The sequence below is a fragment of the Ailuropoda melanoleuca genome, chromosome 19 (assembly GCF_002007445.2).
Source record: "Ailuropoda melanoleuca isolate Jingjing chromosome 19, ASM200744v2, whole genome shotgun sequence".
NCBI classification, from domain to species: Eukaryota; Metazoa; Chordata; class Mammalia; order Carnivora; family Ursidae; genus Ailuropoda; species Ailuropoda melanoleuca.
In genome coordinates, this window is record NC_048236.1 from 21,906,862 (window position 1) to 21,924,555 (window position 17,694).

A 17,694-nucleotide genomic window follows, 5' to 3' on the forward strand; every position below is an offset into this window, starting at 1 on the left:
CAGCCAACATCATCCATCTTTTCATATAGTTACAATAAAAAGAACAGAAAGAAAACAGAAAAAATTTCTCCTTTTGATGAGAACTCTTAGGATTTACTCTCAACTTTCCTATATGTCATATACCAGTGTTAACTATAGTCATCCTGTTGTCTATTTATTTATTATAGACAAATTAGTGTGAGAGTGGAGGAAATTAAATAATTCGGATAAGAATTGCTTCATATAGAGGAATGATTTCAGCTTGTCTAAGATTGTTAAATGTTGCAGTAACTTCAATAACTCTTGATTTCCCCATAAGTACTGCAATTAAAGCATGCAGATACTGATACTGTTTGAGAGTTTCTAAATATTCTACTGAAGAGTTTCATCTCAAAGTTCTGTTTTTCATATTTCTAGCTGAAGCAAGCTTCTCTGCATTCTCTATTCCGTGGAAGTTGGTTTTTTTTTTTTTAATATCCTATATCTCTCATCAAAAGCATTTTCTCTTGCTTTTTAAAGTATTTACATAATAGGTGTCTAGGATTGCTTATTTTTAAGTGCTAATACCCTTTGATTTATTTGGATGTTGGGAATAAGGTGAACATAGTATTTTGTTAAAATCCTCGAAAGTCTGCCAAATAAAAAGAATAAATAATCATCTTTTACACTTAAAGAAATTCATGTCAGTACTAATGTAATAATATTTTTCTAGTTGGATTTAAGGAATCATTAAGATTGGAAATAAATTAGTAAAACAGACATTTTTGATAAAGAAATAGGAAACATGGATAAGCAATCTTAGAAACAAACAAAAAATAGTATTTCTTAAAATTTACAAGAACATTATATACAATCATATAGTAAGACATGGAAAATATAAATAAAATGGATAATTTGTGGGAAGATATAAATTGGCAAAACTAATTCAAGAAGAAATGAATAGCTCAGTTAGACTTTTAATTAAACAGTATTCATGCTATTGTAGAATTTTAGAGCTAGGAAAACCTTTAAAGACCCTACAGTAAAAATCTCGTAACTTGAAAGAATGTTAAGGTCCCAAGTCTTTGTGGGAAACTAAAAAAGAATTCCATTTGTTATATTTGGAAATTAGAAAGTCATGGGTGATTCCTGTAAGAGGGAAATTGAGGGGAGATGCTAGAGAGAAAGAAAATGTGTAAACAGGTAGTAAAGAACCTGATGGATAGCTTAACCTTTCAAGAAATTTGACCACAGTTGAAAAGAGAGAGAACAACCCAATGAGAGCCACTGTGAATAAAACAATAGAAAGAAGGTTGATTGGTTGGGTAGTTGAAGATTTGTAGGCTAAGAGATAATGTATATAGGAATACAGGAACTAACTAAAGGAGAAGAGTATATAGTTGACCAAATACAGGATCAAGAGCGGTTACTATGTATCAGACTTACATCTATCATGCCATTTAATCTTTATGACAGTCTTATGAGGTAGACACTATAATTATCCTCACTTTTAATGAGAGGAGAGGCACACAGATTTTAACTAACAACCAGTAAATGAAGCAGTCAGTGTGTGAACCCACAATGCCACTCCAGGGATCTATCTCTTCACTCTGTTACACCATCTCCAGGAAGGAAAGAGCCTGCTTTGGAAAGGAGGAAGAGGATGGATGAAATCAAGTGAGAACTTTCAAGGTAAGGAGTATAGGAAATATGAAGATATCAATAATATGGATAGTCTGTACCTCATCAGTAATGGTGAAGGCAGGGTTATTTGATTTAGGAATAAGGAGGAAAGTTGAGAGGATAAAAAAATTGTGAGGATTTAACTATGGATGTGCAAAAAATGCTGTCAGAAAGCAGGGTGAGGTAGTTAAGGAAATGCACAAGTCCTGGGGTCAGAGACCATGTTTCAACTCCTCCTCCTTTTCATTAACCATGAAACATTAGCCAAGTAACTTAGTCTCTCCAAACCCTCATGTGCAAAATAGGGATGGTGATCATCTGACTACATATTATTCTGTTTTATGTCATTGGGAAAACCCTCTATGCTTCTTTCTTTTTTTTAGACTTTCTGGATTATTCTTTGCATTTGATTTTCTCTGTGACTTAGAATTGGCTTGTCAAACTAAAAGAAAACAATTAAGATTTGATGGGAATTGTATTGAGTATATTTATCAGTTTGGGAAAGGCTGACATTTATATGACACTGATTCTCCTATTCACTATATATTTTTCTATTTAATCGTGTATCGTTTTCTGCCCTTTAATTAAATGTTATAATTTTTTACATGAAGCTCCTGCACATATTTGTTAAGTGTATTTGAGTTGTTTTATAGCTTCTATTGTCACTATGAATAGGACCTTTTCTTTCATATGATAATCTTTCCCTAGTGATTTTGTTTTGTAGGTACAATTTCTCTTCTCAGTTTCTGAAGAACTTAGACTGTTTTTGAAATTTTTATTTTTCTGTTACCTCTATAGTCTCTCCTCACTTCCCCACTTTTTCTTTTCTTGGCCTTTTTTCTTTTTTCCATGTTGTAAGATTTTTTTCAATTATCTGAATATCACTGGCTGTATATTCATATATAAAAGCAAGGCCCTAAAAAGTAACTTGAAGTTCTATATGGGTAGCTGGACTTAATGAAAGGTAGATTTCACAGTAGTATGTTAATGAAGGATGAGCCAGCATATGAAGATTTTCTGCCTCTGGGGGCGAATTTAAATCTCTGACCTGCTGGCATTCTGGGAGCAGAAGTAAGGAGAAAATGAGAGGCAGGTGCTTAGGGTTTAATATTTATGCTTGTATCTGCCTTGTACACCTATCCATTAATGAGACTGGTGCTTGAGTTCAGAACCAACCCATTCAGTTTTCCAGAGACTAAACCTCCCTATGACAGCACAGGGCTTCACTGAGTTGGGGAGGAAACAAAGAGTTTCAGCTATTCTTTATATATTTTCAACCAGCCTCTCTCACTTTCAGCCCCATGCAAAGTCCTCCTTCTGTTTCTGGTCCCTACTGTTTCCAAGTATTAAAAACTTCTGGGGAGCCTGGGTGGCTCAGTCGTAAAGCGTCTGCCTTCGGCTCAGGGAGTGATCCCAGGGTCCTGGGATTGAGCCCCACATAGGGCTCCTTGCTCTGCTGGAGACTGCTTCTTCCTCTCCCATTCCCCCTGCTTGTGTTCCCTCTCTCACTGGCTGTCTCTCTCTGTCAAATAAATAAATAAAATCTTTTTAAAAAAATTAAAAAAAATAAAAACTTCTGAAGGTCTGTGGAGTGAATTGGGTCCATTACCATCAATATTTCCATCACCGCCTCCCGTACTCTATAACTACTTAGGTGATAACGTTCTCTGTCACTCTAAGTCAGTTATGCCTTCTTCTCGCAACATCTGAATTGGCATCTTGAGTTCACTGTTGCCTACTGCCTATTCTTTTTCCTGTGGCTTAATAATCTGGTAATTTTAACATGGTTTGGGAGGGAGAAGAGAGATAAAGTTACCATAATTAATTAGACATCTTGTATTACATTTTCCAATGGATATGGATGGTGTATAGGCAAAATTAATTTTATATATTGATCTCAGTGTACAGGAAATGTAACTTTTATACATTTATCTTGTATCTAGCCACTTAGTTGATTCTTTTTATTATTTCTAACAATTAAAAAATAGATCTTGGGTTTTCCAATAAGGAGATATATTTCTTTTTTTCTAAGTTTTTATTTAAATTCCAGTTAACATACAGTATAGTATTAGTTTGGGGTATACAATTTACNCCAAATTTCCTGTGATTTTTCTGAGGGCTGCATATTAAGTCTTTCATTATAAACTTAGTTTTGACAGTTTATTCTTGTAGTTTTCTCCGTTTGTGTTTCACATACTTTGAAAAATTCTTTCTTAGTTTCATAGAGATGTGTTCCTTTGGAAACTTCTTTATAGCCTTCTTCTTTTATCAGCATGAAAAGTCCTTCATCTCTTTTAAAGCTTTTTTTCAGTATTAACATTGTGACACCTGATTTTTGCTTAGCATTTGCTTAATATAGCTCTTTTCATCTCTTTATTTCTAATCTTCCTGTGTCATTGGGTTTGAGGTATGTCTCATAAATACATTACTCGATTTTGATTTTTTTAATTCAGTCTAAAAGTTCTTAACTTTTAACTAATGCATTTAAAACATTCCCATTTCTATAAATTTCTGATCTGTTTGGAATTATTTTTGTTATTTTTTTCTTTTATCATATTTTCTAATATGCCTGCCTTTAGTTAGGCTGATAATTTTTTCTTTACTTCTGTTTTTCCTCTACTATCTTATAAATACATTATTTGTTTCTACCTTTTATGGTTATCTTAACATTGTTAATATACATGTCCAAACATTTTTCTAACATCTAGAGCTAATTAGTATCTCTAATATTCCTGAGAACAATAACAACCAAAAGGCTTAGCATACTTTTATTTTCTCCTGATTCTTTGAAACTTTTCTCTCACCTCTTAACCTTCATTTATATTATTTTGAATTCTATATTTAAGTGGTTATATTTTAAAAGTTAAAATATGTATATTTAAGCTTTTAAGTAAACATTTATTTAGATTTGATGTATTTGATTACTCTCTTTGCTATCCATTATGTCTTTTATCTCATTTCCCTCCTCCTGGATTTCTTCTTATTTTTATTGGTTTATATTGTCTAGCAGTTCTTTCAGAGAGAATCCTGAGGTAGTAAACTTCAAAGTTCCTTTAATTCTAAAAATATCTTTATTTCTGCCTTTCAGTTGAATGATAGTTTTGGTGGGTGTAGAATTCTGTCTTCAAAGTTATTTTCCCTTAGAATGCTAAAGATATTATTCTACTGTCTTGTATCCTGGGTAGCTCACGAGGAATCTGATGTCAATTTGAGTCTTATTTCTTTGTCAGAGTCAAAAGAAAGGTTACTTACAGCGTTTAAGTTTTTCTCTTTATTCTTGATGTTCACAAATTTCATCACAATATTTCGAGGTGTGTGTGTGTGTGTTTTGTGCGTGTGTGTGTGTGTGTTTTATCTTTGATTTATCCTTCAGCCCAGAGGATCTTTGAAGTTGTGAGAAGCTTTTCCATACTCTTTAAATGCTGCCTTTCCTTGAAATTCTCTATTTTTTCCATCCGAAAGTAGTTTCAAACAGATGTTAGAACTGTGTGTCATCCATGTATCTTAATCCCCTACTTCCGTGTCTTCATCTCCGCTTCTAATATCTTGCTTTGAGCTGGGGTATCCTTCAGTCTGCACTCATCTGTTTTGTTTTTCAGGCATTTCTCAGAGTCTCTGCTCTACCGTAGTTTATACTTCTCTTCTTTCCAGTTATTTTATGAAATCTTTTTCTATTGTCCCTAAGGATTTGGGGTAAATGGTATACCTGAGGCTGACAGGTATGAACAGTGCTCAGTTTGCCAATTTAATACCCTCGCAAGTTTTGTAATATTTGTCAACAACGCTCATCAGCTGGAAAGGACCAAATCGAGGTTCAGCAAGGCAGGTGTAGCAGAAGAATTGAATGATGTGCTTGAGGTACTAGTGAGTCTCAGGTTTGAAATGGCAAGCTGTCAAGACCCAGCTGTTGTGTTGGGACACCTGGTGGCTCAGTCAGTTAAGTATCTGCCTTCAGCTCAGGTCATGAACCCAGGGTTCTGGGAATGAGTCCTGCATCAGGCTCCTTGCTCAGTGGGGAGTCTGCTTCTCCCTCTGCCTTCTCTACCTGCTTGTGCTCTCTCTCTCTCTCACTCACTCACTCTCTCTCTTTCTGACAAAAAAAAAAGTTTCTGCTATCGTGGGCGTCAAAAGTGGACACACGGGTGAATAAGGAGAAGCTGTAAATCTGAAGGTCATGACAGTGGGTCCAGTAGTCGGAAAATTGAACAAATGACAAGATGTAAACCTGTTTATAGAAAAAGTGGATCAGAGTTTGAGATTTAGGAGTGTAAAATCTCTAGTACCAAGGGGATCCAAGGGATGGTTGATCTTCATGGGTTGCTGATATGGGATTTAGGTTATGTGAATGTTAGAATGGCCACTGTTGTGGAAACTGAGATGACAGATGTGGAAAATAAAAGTGTTAATTTGAAAATCACTATTATAAAAGTTATATTTTTAAAAGACAGCTTAACAAATATATCAGTAGAAATATCATGTATGTTTCATTATGTAGAGTCTGATTTTATACTGATTCTTCATATGATAATAAGGCAAAATGTATCTTTTATTAGGAACATATATTTTGTTATACTCTTCATGTAAGATGAGTTTTGCGACTTTAGACCACTTTAGTCCATATATATACATTCTTTAGGTTGACACAGTTTTCCTTCATAGTTAGAGCACTTTCTAGAGATATATGACTATTCATCTCATCATAGTATAATGCTATTGCTCATAGAAATGGTTCTTACTTCTCTAGTTTCTGTACTTTTTTCCACACATTATGGCCATATTCTTGTCCAGAGAGACATGAATTATCGATATAAATGTCAGTAGCCCCAAATTGCATGTATTTCGATTTGTATTAGAATTGAAGTACGTATCAGAAAGTCCCAAGGCAACAAACATAATAGAGAGCAAATTAAAAGTCTCTGTATTGATACGTTGAGCATTTTATTATTTCTTATAAAATTGCAATGCATCCAGTACTTAGCATTTAACATTTCAACTTTTTTACATTGTTTTATAAAACTTTATACTGATAGTTTAAAAATGGAGAAGGAATAATTTTGCTAGCACATACAATTAAGATGAGACAAACTGGTGGAAGGAAATGACAGGTGAATTAGAAAGTGTAACTAGTCTTCAGGTATTAAAGGGAACAGTTATCTTTGAAATTCAAATTGGGATCAGGAACTGCAGATTAGGAGTGAGCAAAGTAGTCAGCTGCAGATATTTAAACCTTAACATTAAAGAAAACTCTCAATGTCTCAAGTGTAGGAGGAATCACAGTTGGTTAAATCGACATTATGCCTGAAGCAGGAATAAAGGTATGAAGAAGAGGGTTTTAGAAATCCATGACTTTCTCATACTGAAAGTTGCCATCTTTGTGAGAATAAGTCTAAGTAACTAAGTATATTTAAGTGCTACGTGAAGCAAGGAATCACATGCCAAAAACCAGTAACACTTTTTTTTAATACTATTTTTAAAATGATGATAATGATGGTCATCATCCGTTGAAGCACATGCCGTATGCCTCGCACAGTGCTTCAGCTTCTGGACATTATCTGTGAACATTTCAAAAAACCTGGTGAGATAAACATGGTGAAGTTCTTTTTATAGGATGACAAGAACTAAAAAGCTGAGTTAACATCTGGTGAATTTCAACAGAATAAACAAATAATAGGAATAATTGGAGCCAAAATTTTAAAAAAGATATCCTGCGTTAGCAGTACACTGGAGTGGAGGTGGGAGGATGAGCGTTGTACTTTTACTTCTCTGTTCATGAGTTTTTTATTATTTTTTTTTTCTAGTTCTATGTTTGCTCTTTTCAATTTCTGGAAGTAGCAAGGTGGAGACGGACAGAGGAAGAGAGTAGTTTAGTTACTGTTTCTGACTGATGAAGACTTGCATTTGAACAAGATGTACGCAAAGACATTATACCAGTAGTGAAATAAGTAGCAGCCGTCACCAAAGTGACGCGGTTCACCTTCGCGGATGAGCCACAAGTAATGAATGGTTGGCACGTTCAGAATGAGGAAGTTGCCTAAAGTAAAATACCTGTGAAATCATGGCTGTGTACTGCCAGTGACTCAATTAACTTTTCAGAATGATTTGATTAGGAAACACATTGTAATATAATAATACTGAACAATGTACTAAGGACTTTAAAATACATATGTTATTTTTGTACTAGGCTACTAGCCAAATCTCATTTTATACTTTGGTCTTACACCAGGAATATCACACTGGTACAAAAGCAATTTTTCCTTTTGGATAGCTGTTGGGATGTAATCTTCACATCAATACAGATAAAACAACAAAGAATTATCAGGTAAAATGGAAGGATAAAGAATGTAGCCAAAAGAATTATGCAAGATGTCAGTAACTTAAATAACCAAAGGTAGGACCATTCCCATAATTACATTTCAGGGAAAAAAATTCAAGTAAAGTAGTAAGTAGTAACTGTAATCTCCCTTGGGATTTAATTTACATTCAGGCTTCTCCTCATAAAAAATTGGACGTGCAGATGGAATTAGGACTTATTTTTTTTTCTATCATAGATATTGTATACAGCGTGAAGACTGCAGGGTTTCTAATTTCTGTAAATAATTACTCTGTCACACAGGAGAGGTAGATATTTGAAATAAAAGCAATGTGTTGAAGATTAACAATCCCCTGGAGGACACCTGATCCCCTCCCCCCCACCGTATTCAGTGTGAGTCTTCTTTGTTTCCACAGAGCATCTGCACAACCACCACAGCATTTTTGCACTTTTTCTTCCTGGCTTCATTCTGTTGGGTTTTGACTGAGGCGTGGCAGTCATATATGGCCGTAACTGGAAAAATTAGGACACGGCTTATAAGGAAACGTTTTTTGTGCCTTGGATGGGGTAAGCATTTTTATATACCCTTTCATGCTCTTATTAAGATGACTTTGAACACATAATGAAGCAATAAAGTGTGATTATCCCCAGGCTACTTTTCTTTGTGTCCAAATTGATATACAGAAGTGGAAATATATGGAGCTGGTCATTTTTTAACATTCTCTGGACATTTGGAGCTTTAAAAAGAAGTAAATACTGGATGACCACATAACCAGTCAGTTAAGCAATGGTGTAAGAGGAATCCTGGGATAGCTACAGGCAGAAAAGCAAAGTGTTCTCTGCTAATATGTCCTGAAAACGCAAAATGTTCTAAAATGTTCAGGGCTCAGAGCAGGTACTCGTCATGTTCACCAGTCATGTACTTCCCATAAGAAAACTTTGAGAAGTCCGTTCCAAGAGAGTTCAAAGCAATTAAGGACTACAGCTATTCATGTCACAGGAAGAAAGTCATGTAGTGAATGAATGAAACCTCACAGCTAGTCAGAGGGATCCTCAAAGGAGAAACAGAATTGTTGACAGGCCGAGAATTAATTAATTATTTGCTTATCTTTATTAGGAAAATTTTCTCTCAAATTGCCTTACAAAATGGACGTCTTAAAGATCTGTGTTTTTCATAAGGCCAATTCTAATGTTTAATTAGAATTAATTAGCTTAATTTAATTAGAAATAATTAGTTTAATTTAAGAAAATAGTTTCAGAAAACCTCAGGATTTTGTCATGTTTGCCTTTGAGTTTCAAAAGACTTGAATTTAAAAAAATGGGGAATTTTGGGCCAAATATACAACAAGTACCTAACGTACCAGAAGACTAGAGAATAGGATGTTTTATGGCGTCTGAAAAATTACAAGTAAGTGGATTCATTACAATAACAGAATAATTCATACTGGAAAAGGTAGGATCCAGATCACTTAAGATTATCCATCAGTTTTCAGCAAGATGTGTGATTAACATAGGGCTCTTGGCACAGGCAAATGGGAAAGCCATTAAGAAGAAATTGGAGAATGTATTCTGTTTACACTTTCATAAAACTTTTGTCTGGATTTCATGTCAAAGACCTTATAAAGATAGACTGGTATTGAATCAGGGAACACTTTTGTCATGAATTAGTGCCATAGATCCAAGAAATATAGAGTCCAGGTAAATGACTTCCCCTAAGTATAAAGAATGGTAATTTTCAGGATTGGTAACTAGCTTATTTAATAACGTCGTTACCAAAGATCTTGAGGAGAGGACTCACAGCTGCTCTCCAAGTTTACAGATAATTTTAAACTACTCTGGGTAGCAAAAAAGCTAAGCTGATGGTGCTAGACTATCAGGAAGTCTGAGTTGGCAGATTAGTGGTGTATGAATTTCATTATAGCAAAGTACAACATAATAAATTTAGAAAAAATCTAAATTGTACGGAATGAAGATTATTAATGCTTTAACTATGCCCGGGAGAGAATTTTTCTAATGAACTCTGTCTAATCAATCAAAAAGTCAACTATATCTATCTATCTATCTATCTATCTATCTATCTATCTATCTCTCTATATTCATGTGTGTATACAGGATGGGGGGAGACATATCTTTTTAAAAATTTGATGTGTCCCTCTGAGATGATCCTCACAGTTTTTGTCATTAAACCTCATGAAGGGCTACGATGTCACCTGAAAAGACTCACAGAAGAGAATAGCAGGAAGGAGGGGAGGAAAGAAGATGGGTGAAAGGGACTCAAGAAGGTGATTAGATGATGGGTTTTTCTACCTGAAAAGGCAAAAATCAACTTCCTGAAAAGAAGTCATGATCAAAATTAAAAAAAAAGAAACAGGATAGATTAGACTGAGCTCTGTTCACCAAAACACAGGGACATTCCACTGAACTTGAGTAAGGGTAGTGTGATTCATATAAATATAAACTAAAAGATGTTAGGTCAGTATTGGTGCAGGTATGCAGGCAATTGAATTCCAAGAGGGACTAAGCAATGTGTGGAGAGATACCTACCTAGACGTCCATGAAGAGAAACTGTCATATATTTTCTGAACTTTGTTCAGGATTGTTAAAAGGAAGATAATCAGGAGGCCCCAAAATTAATTCCTTAGGGCCCTTAACCTTGATCCTACATTCCTGTTATTCTAAGTAAATCATAAGGAAAGAATTATGTGATATGATTTATTTTTTTCTCTTATATAAGTACGACTTGATGTGGATCAATATGGGGCAAACTGAATGTCCCACTCTTCTGTGATATTCCATCACAGCACAATATCCATTTTTTGCCTTTCTGATTTTATAACTATAAATTTCCTTTATAACAGTGTAAACCCCTAGGGAAAAAATAACTTAAAAGATATACTAAATCTCTGTTATTAGTTTCCTTTAAGCCCATGTCAAACGTGGTGGTAACCTAGCAACATGAGAGAAGTACACTGAGTTAAAAGACCAGCTGTCGCGTTCATATTTTTGTACTTGAAAGAAATTTTATAAGGGAAACATACTTTATGAAAGACTTAATGCAAAGATAGTTGCTCCAGTGTAAGCATTTTGAGTCTGTCCGAGCTTTTCTTGAGCCAGAGTGCGCAGTGGTTACGGCTGAATGTGAAGTGTGACAATGCTTTTCTTGCAGGTTTACCAGCATTAGTAGTGGCCACATCAGTAGGCTTCACAAGGACGAAAGGATATGGCACTGATCACTAGTAAGTCCATCCACAGTGATAAATCATGCTTATAATTAAGTAAATCATCATCTCTGCTTCATTAGTCTTGGTTGGCACTGCTGATGGCTTGCATTTTGTCACTGAGTCATTAACGATGGTAGAAATCGCATCAGTGTGGAATGATGTAAAGTAGCTTAAATGCACAGGCGTTAGGAAGTAAATGCCGAAGCCCTCTGCAGAATCCTTGTTTCAGTTTCCCGTTGCTTCATAAGACCAGTGCGTTTCAACAGGTCCCAATGTTTACTTTGTGTGTTTTAGAACGGGATCAACCTTGGCGTTTACCTTTTAATATATGCTTCTGATCTGAGCTTCTGATTTCACTGATGAGAATATATGTTGGTATCAACCAAGTTGTGTTATGTTAGTCCAAGATTGTTGCTATGTTAAGGTAATACTAAAACTTACACATCAGGGGAATCAGTAGAATACATGGCAGAAAATGCCTAGACTATGGGAGAAATTAGAGGGAAGAAAGAGGGTTATGGTATCAGCCCATCCTAATCACAGCTGTAATACTGATAAATTCTGTGAGAGAATTTATAAGTAAGGTTTATGTTTAACATTTAAAATGTAAAACAACACACTTTCATATTTTACTTCATCTGCCCTTTCAAGCTGAGGAGGCAGTTGAGAAATAGAGAAAGATATGCACATCTTATTAGAAGCATGAATTTTTAAGTGAGATTTTCTGTTCGTCTTCAGGTTTGAGATAGGAATTACTGCTAATTAGACCTTCTGGTGGGATCATCCAAATGACCATTGTGCCAAGAGACATCATGTCACCTGCCCATCCAAAAGAAATTTCCAAAGAATTGAAAGAACTCGTGTCATTAGAACACTTGTTTTTCTTCTGCAATCTGAATTGTAAACGCACAAGCAGGAAAAACTCCCTGATGGTCTATGTCGTAGAGTAGCGCTTGCTACAGCACTGTTACCTTCAAGCCATTGCTTCTTACAACAGTGTGACTCTTCTGGTATAAACCCAGTATTTGAAAGGCACTGTATTGGGCACGTAGAAAAAGACAGGATTATGGGTGATATGGTACAACTTTCAAGGAGTTTGTGATTAAGACGGAATACAACATAATGAGTAACGTATCAGTTTGAAGCTCACCTTGCACAGAAATGTGGTAGAAATGTAGTGGCAGTCTAAGAGACACTGACTACAGTGTGGCATCAGACTAAAGGCTTTTTCTCCAGGTATTTTAGTTAAAAAGTACATATTAAATTATCAACCCCAAAGTGGGGAAGTAGAATTTTATCTGTCCACTCCTGTGGAGAAGAGAAATAAGTAAATGAAGACTTTGAGTACACACATACATACAGGCACATTTGTGTTATGAATACATTGATACATGTATTGGCATGTATGTGTGGGTAAGTGTGTGTGTGTGTGTGTGTGTATAATTACTAGATTAACATTTTTAATTAAGGTATGATTTATGCAGACTAACATTCACCCTGTTCAGTGTATAGTTCTCTGAGGTTTAACAAATGCCTAAGTCAGGTAACTACCCCCACAACCAATATAGAAAAGTTTATTCTTAGGACAGATAGAGAACAGTTATTATTAATTGTTGTTAATTTTGGAGGCAGCATGTTGATTCTGTGGACCTAGAAGTAATATTGACAGGGTCAAATGCCAAAAACAGGTGCATGAATAGTGGGCATGACTCATTGAATCAGCAGAGAAAACATTTCCCAGCTTTTTCCTTATATTGAATCTCCTGGACCATGCACACGCAGATGGGTCCCCTTGCAAAGCCTCCAGGGTCAAGCCCCATGTCTGCTTCAAGCCCTCTGCTGTGAGAAGACAAACATTCTTCCTCAAATGGGTTACCATGTCTCTACCATGTCTAATAGAATGTAAACCTGAATCTCGTGGTGAATTGAGTAATTGAAATAAACACAGCTGCACTTATTTTTATTCAAAAGCTTATCTTTAGTGAATTTGCTTAGTAGGCCGGGGCAAAAGTAAAATCAGAAGGAAAATAAATACAAAATATAGATTATCCATTCCCTGCAATGATGGCTTTTAAACCAATTTCTCCCAATATCTCAGTGGCCTCAAGGAAGAACCCATAAATTACATATGCAAGACTCTAAAAGCATGCTCTTCTTGCTTAAAAGAGTATTTGAAAATTTTCATAATGGATATAAAGCAACATTTTACAAAACTTATGTAATAGTCACCTTTGTACTGAAAGTCAATATAAAAATCTCACTGCAAGAGTAATTTGTCTAAAATGTTTTAGCTGCCTGAGAGTAAGGCCTTATAATAAAAGTTTCTTTTCTGTGAAAGGTATATAGTATTTCTCACACATGAAATGCTCTAATTTTAGCTTTTTTCCACATCTCCTCATGCATTTTTGTTTAATTACAAGCCTTTGAAATGTGCCAGAATTCGAACATTAAGTACATAATTCAAGTAATTTGTGCCATCCTTGAGTGGTTTAACACTTATCACTAATTTTTGTTAGTTTTTATCTGATGTTATTTTAGCTGCTGGCTCTCTCTTGAAGGAGGACTGCTCTACGCATTTGTTGGACCTGCAGCCGCTGTTGTCCTGGTAAACATCACCATCAGCTTCTTTTGTTTTCTTAGCCAAGACGGCCTACTTCGCTTCAATTAGAGTGACGGTTTTGTATTTGTTGTGTAGAAGTTTTAAAGTTCAATGTCTTGTTACTTAATTATCAGTTATTACTTAAATTTGAATACCAACTGCTATTTAGTCCTTTATTACTCTAAAATATTCTTATTTTGAAGACCGAAGACTATTAAACGTGGGAGTGTGGGATTTCTCTTACAGTAATTTCACATTTGTGAAGAAGGTCAAGTAAGTTTCAAGAAATTCCTCATTAATGTACCGAGTTTATTATCATATCACCTCACACTATTCGTATGATCTGCACCGTTGTTACGATCCCTTAATCTTGATAAGCACGTCCTGCTATCAAATATCAACACGAAAATACATGTCCAGATGTCAGAGTTTCTCAGCGTCCGTGCCACCGACGCTTTGGACAAGCGATTTCTTGGTCGTGGGGCTGTCCTCTATATTTTCGGAAGTTCAGCAGCATCCTTGGGCTCTCCCTACTAGATACCAGTAGGTACATCAAGTTGGTAAAAATAAAAAATGTCTCTAGACATTTCCCAATATTCCCTGTGGACAAAAATCACCCCCAGTTGAGAGCCCCTGCCATATTTTATGCATAAGGATTTAAGGTGTTTCTTTTTGGAATCATGGGAACCTGAAATTTTTCTACCAATTTGCCTGTCTTTCCCTCACTCTGATATTATTCATTGCAAATCTTTCTTGCCTAATAAATCCTTAAATGAAAATGCAAGGGGGAAAAATGGTCTGAATTAAATACAAAGATCCACACTGCTGTGCAATTAGAGTTCTAATTGGAAAATCACCCTTTGGTTTCTTGAACAATTCATTGAACTAGAAGCTAGCCATATCTTTCTTAATAACTCTATATGACTTTTTCTTTCTTTAAAGTTTGCTCTCCCTCCTCTAAACTATGACAGGGAGCAGAAACTGTGCATGATTCACAAGAAAAAATCTAGGCATGAGTGTTAGAGAAGAGCGTAGGGAAATTGAAACTATTAGACACATTTTTGTCTGCTGCATTGAATTCTTATTTAATCAATGGAATTATTTCCCTGAGCTACTAAGTTAATATACATATAACCCTAAAATGGAGAAACAAAGAGGATGTGTGTAATTGAAAAACCAAAGTATGGTCTTTGGAGTAGTGATGGATTCCCTCATGATTAATTTGTAGATTAATAGAATCCACGGAATACACTTTTTTCTCTTAGTTCGTATAATGAGGAATGTGAAGATGAGTAAGTCTTTCTTTTGATCCAGTGGTATCTTGCCAGGGAAGCTCTGAAGAGTGACAACTCCTAAGTCCCTACCTAACAGCTGCTTTGGATCTTCCTTATACCAGAAGTTAAACAGATTTCAGCTCTATATTTCATCTGGCCAGTGTGCTGGGGAAATGGAATTTTTCTTTTCTTTTTTTTTTTTTTTTTACACTAGCCATCCTGTTTAATTTAAAACAGATTTTTGTGAACTGCTGGTTTCAATGTAAAGGCTTCACCGTTTGCATTGGGGGATGCACCGGGAGTCTGTTGATCATGGAGGGTAAGGGTCAGGAAGGCAAAAGGAAGAAAATATTTTTCCTTGATGTTCTTGGTTTCTGCGTTGGACTGGATTCCTTTATCAGGAAGTGCTGGTAGGTTAGAGAACTGTGGGCACTCATCATAATAAGCTGCTACAAATAGACCACAGCTATCTCTACAGCTTTTTACAATTTTACTTGAGAAAGAAAAATATGTGTGATTTCATTTCAGATGTTTTATGCAAAAGACCTTTTAAGTGAGAATAAGAGAGTCTTAGAAAATGCTGGGAAGTGTTCAGTAGAGCACATTATAAGAACTGGTGTTAGTGTCCATCTCTTAAAGGATTCTGGCGAGTTGAATAGGCTTTTCCCTTTGTCTAGAGAAGCATCCTTCATCAAAATGTGCTCCACCCGTAGGAGAAACAGCCGCACAGTCTGAGGAATGTAGGCATTCTGTTCTCATTGCTGGGGACAATGACACCTTAACACCTTTGGCTGCCAGGGCTCAACCTAGTCTCACACTGTGAGACTGAAAATCTTTTCACTCTCATAGGGGAAAACTCATTTGGCCAATTGATTTTAATCAGGGGTGACTTAGAATGCCAGATTGGCATAGTAGGGCACCATTTAAAAGTTAGACAATTAAATGGTGATTTCCTCAGTGTTAACTGCAAAGCATGGAAATTAAATGTACTTAATGTACTTTAAAACTTAAAAGTAACACACCGCTGTTAAATTGTTCTGTTCCGTTATGCACTTATAAAATACTTGATAGGTGCTTCATATCACTACCATTGTGAGTTCAGAATTCGGAAATGGTTATAAATTAATAAAAGAGGGTTTTCAGGAGAAAAGGGGACCTGATTCCCTTCAATATCATTGAAAGGTCAACCTTTGTTTCTGTTTGACAGGTCAACATGGTGATTGGCATTTTGGTATTTAATAAACTTGTTTCCAGAGATGGGATCCTAGATAAAAAGCTCAAACACAGAGCCGGGTAAGCTGCAATTGGTGGATTTTGAAGGTTCTTTACCAGTGAATCCCACATTACAATTCCAGATCGTCACTGACTGCATTTTAACTGTGCCTTGAATGTCGTTCCTGATGAACCAGTGTGTCTGGTAGATTCTGCCATTCAAGTTTTCAGTGTGCTGTTCTTAAGTAATGTGACCAATATCTAAAAATAATTTGAATGACCATTAAGAAAGTCTGGATTTGTTTGTGCATATTGCCTGTTTGTAAGATAAAAAGAAGAAATGTTAAGGCTGGGCTTAAAAAACTTTGTTATTTTTTTTTCAAGTTTTTATTTAAATTCTAGTTAGTTAACACACAATGTAATATTGGTTTCAGGAGTAGAATTTAGTGATTCATCACTTAACATATAACACCCAGTGCTCATCACAAGTACCCTCCTTAATACCCATCACCTGGCTACCCCATCTCCCCCCTCACCTCCCCTCCAGCAACCCTCAGTTTGTTCTCAATAGTTAAGAGTCTCTTAGGCTTTGCCTCTCTTTCTCTCTTTTTTTCCTTTCTTCCCCATGTCCGTTTGTTTTGTTTCTTAAATTCCATATATGAATGAATTGGTATTTGTCTTTTCTCTGACTTAGTTTGCTTAGCATCATACACTTTAACTCCATCCATGTCATTGCAAATGGAGAAAGTGCATTCTCTTTATGGCTGCGTAGTATTCCACTGTGTGTGTGTGTGTGTGTGTGTGTCTTCTTTATCCATTCATCGGTTCATGGACATTTGGGCTCTTTCTATAATTTGGCTATTGTTGATAATGCTGCTTTAAACATTGGGTGCAGGTGCCCCTTTGAATAAATATGAAAATACTTATTTTTAGGTGAGCAAGGCCCCCTAGTTTGGATCACAAAGGAACAGGAGGGTAGACTGAACATGTCAGTGTGTGACACAACTGAATTAAGACAAGCAAACAGTACTAGGGCAAAAACACTACATTTTCTCTGATTGATTGTATATTTCAGAAAATTTCTTCACATGAAATAATCACTTATGAAACATTATTCTTGTCATATATTTTCACTCTTTATGATGTTTTGACTACAACTTGCTAGGAAGACTTATTCATAATTTTCACTTACATTTTAACCACTTAAAAAATTTAGAAAAGCATCTCCTTTAATTTTACTGTCACTATGATAGCACCACATTTAATGACTAATAACATTTCATAAGTGGGTTGATAGCTTTGTAAGGTTACATGTTCACCTCATCATATAAATTTGTAGGAATTTGGCAATATTAATGCTTTTGAATTTCCCTTTGTATCTTTTCTTTTAAAAACTTTATAGCTTAGTCCTCTCTATTTAACTGTACTTTCATTCAA

General features: G+C 35.5%; 1 protein-coding gene across 5 annotated transcripts in view; it reads left to right on the plus strand.

Annotated features, from left to right (window-relative positions):
* The window catches only part of ADGRB3 (adhesion G protein-coupled receptor B3), a 697,114-nt gene that overhangs the window by 621,337 nt on the left and 58,083 nt on the right, over positions 1–17,694 (plus strand). For all 5 annotated transcript variants that reach the window (XM_034648079.1, XM_034648080.1, XM_034648081.1 and 2 more), the window contains 4 exons: positions 8,368–8,518; positions 11,118–11,187; positions 13,711–13,777; positions 16,253–16,338. In XM_034648079.1, the coding sequence (XP_034503970.1) occupies positions 8,368–8,518; positions 11,118–11,187; positions 13,711–13,777; positions 16,253–16,338 (374 nt within the window). The remainder of the gene's footprint in view (positions 1–8,367; positions 8,519–11,117; positions 11,188–13,710; positions 13,778–16,252; positions 16,339–17,694) is intronic.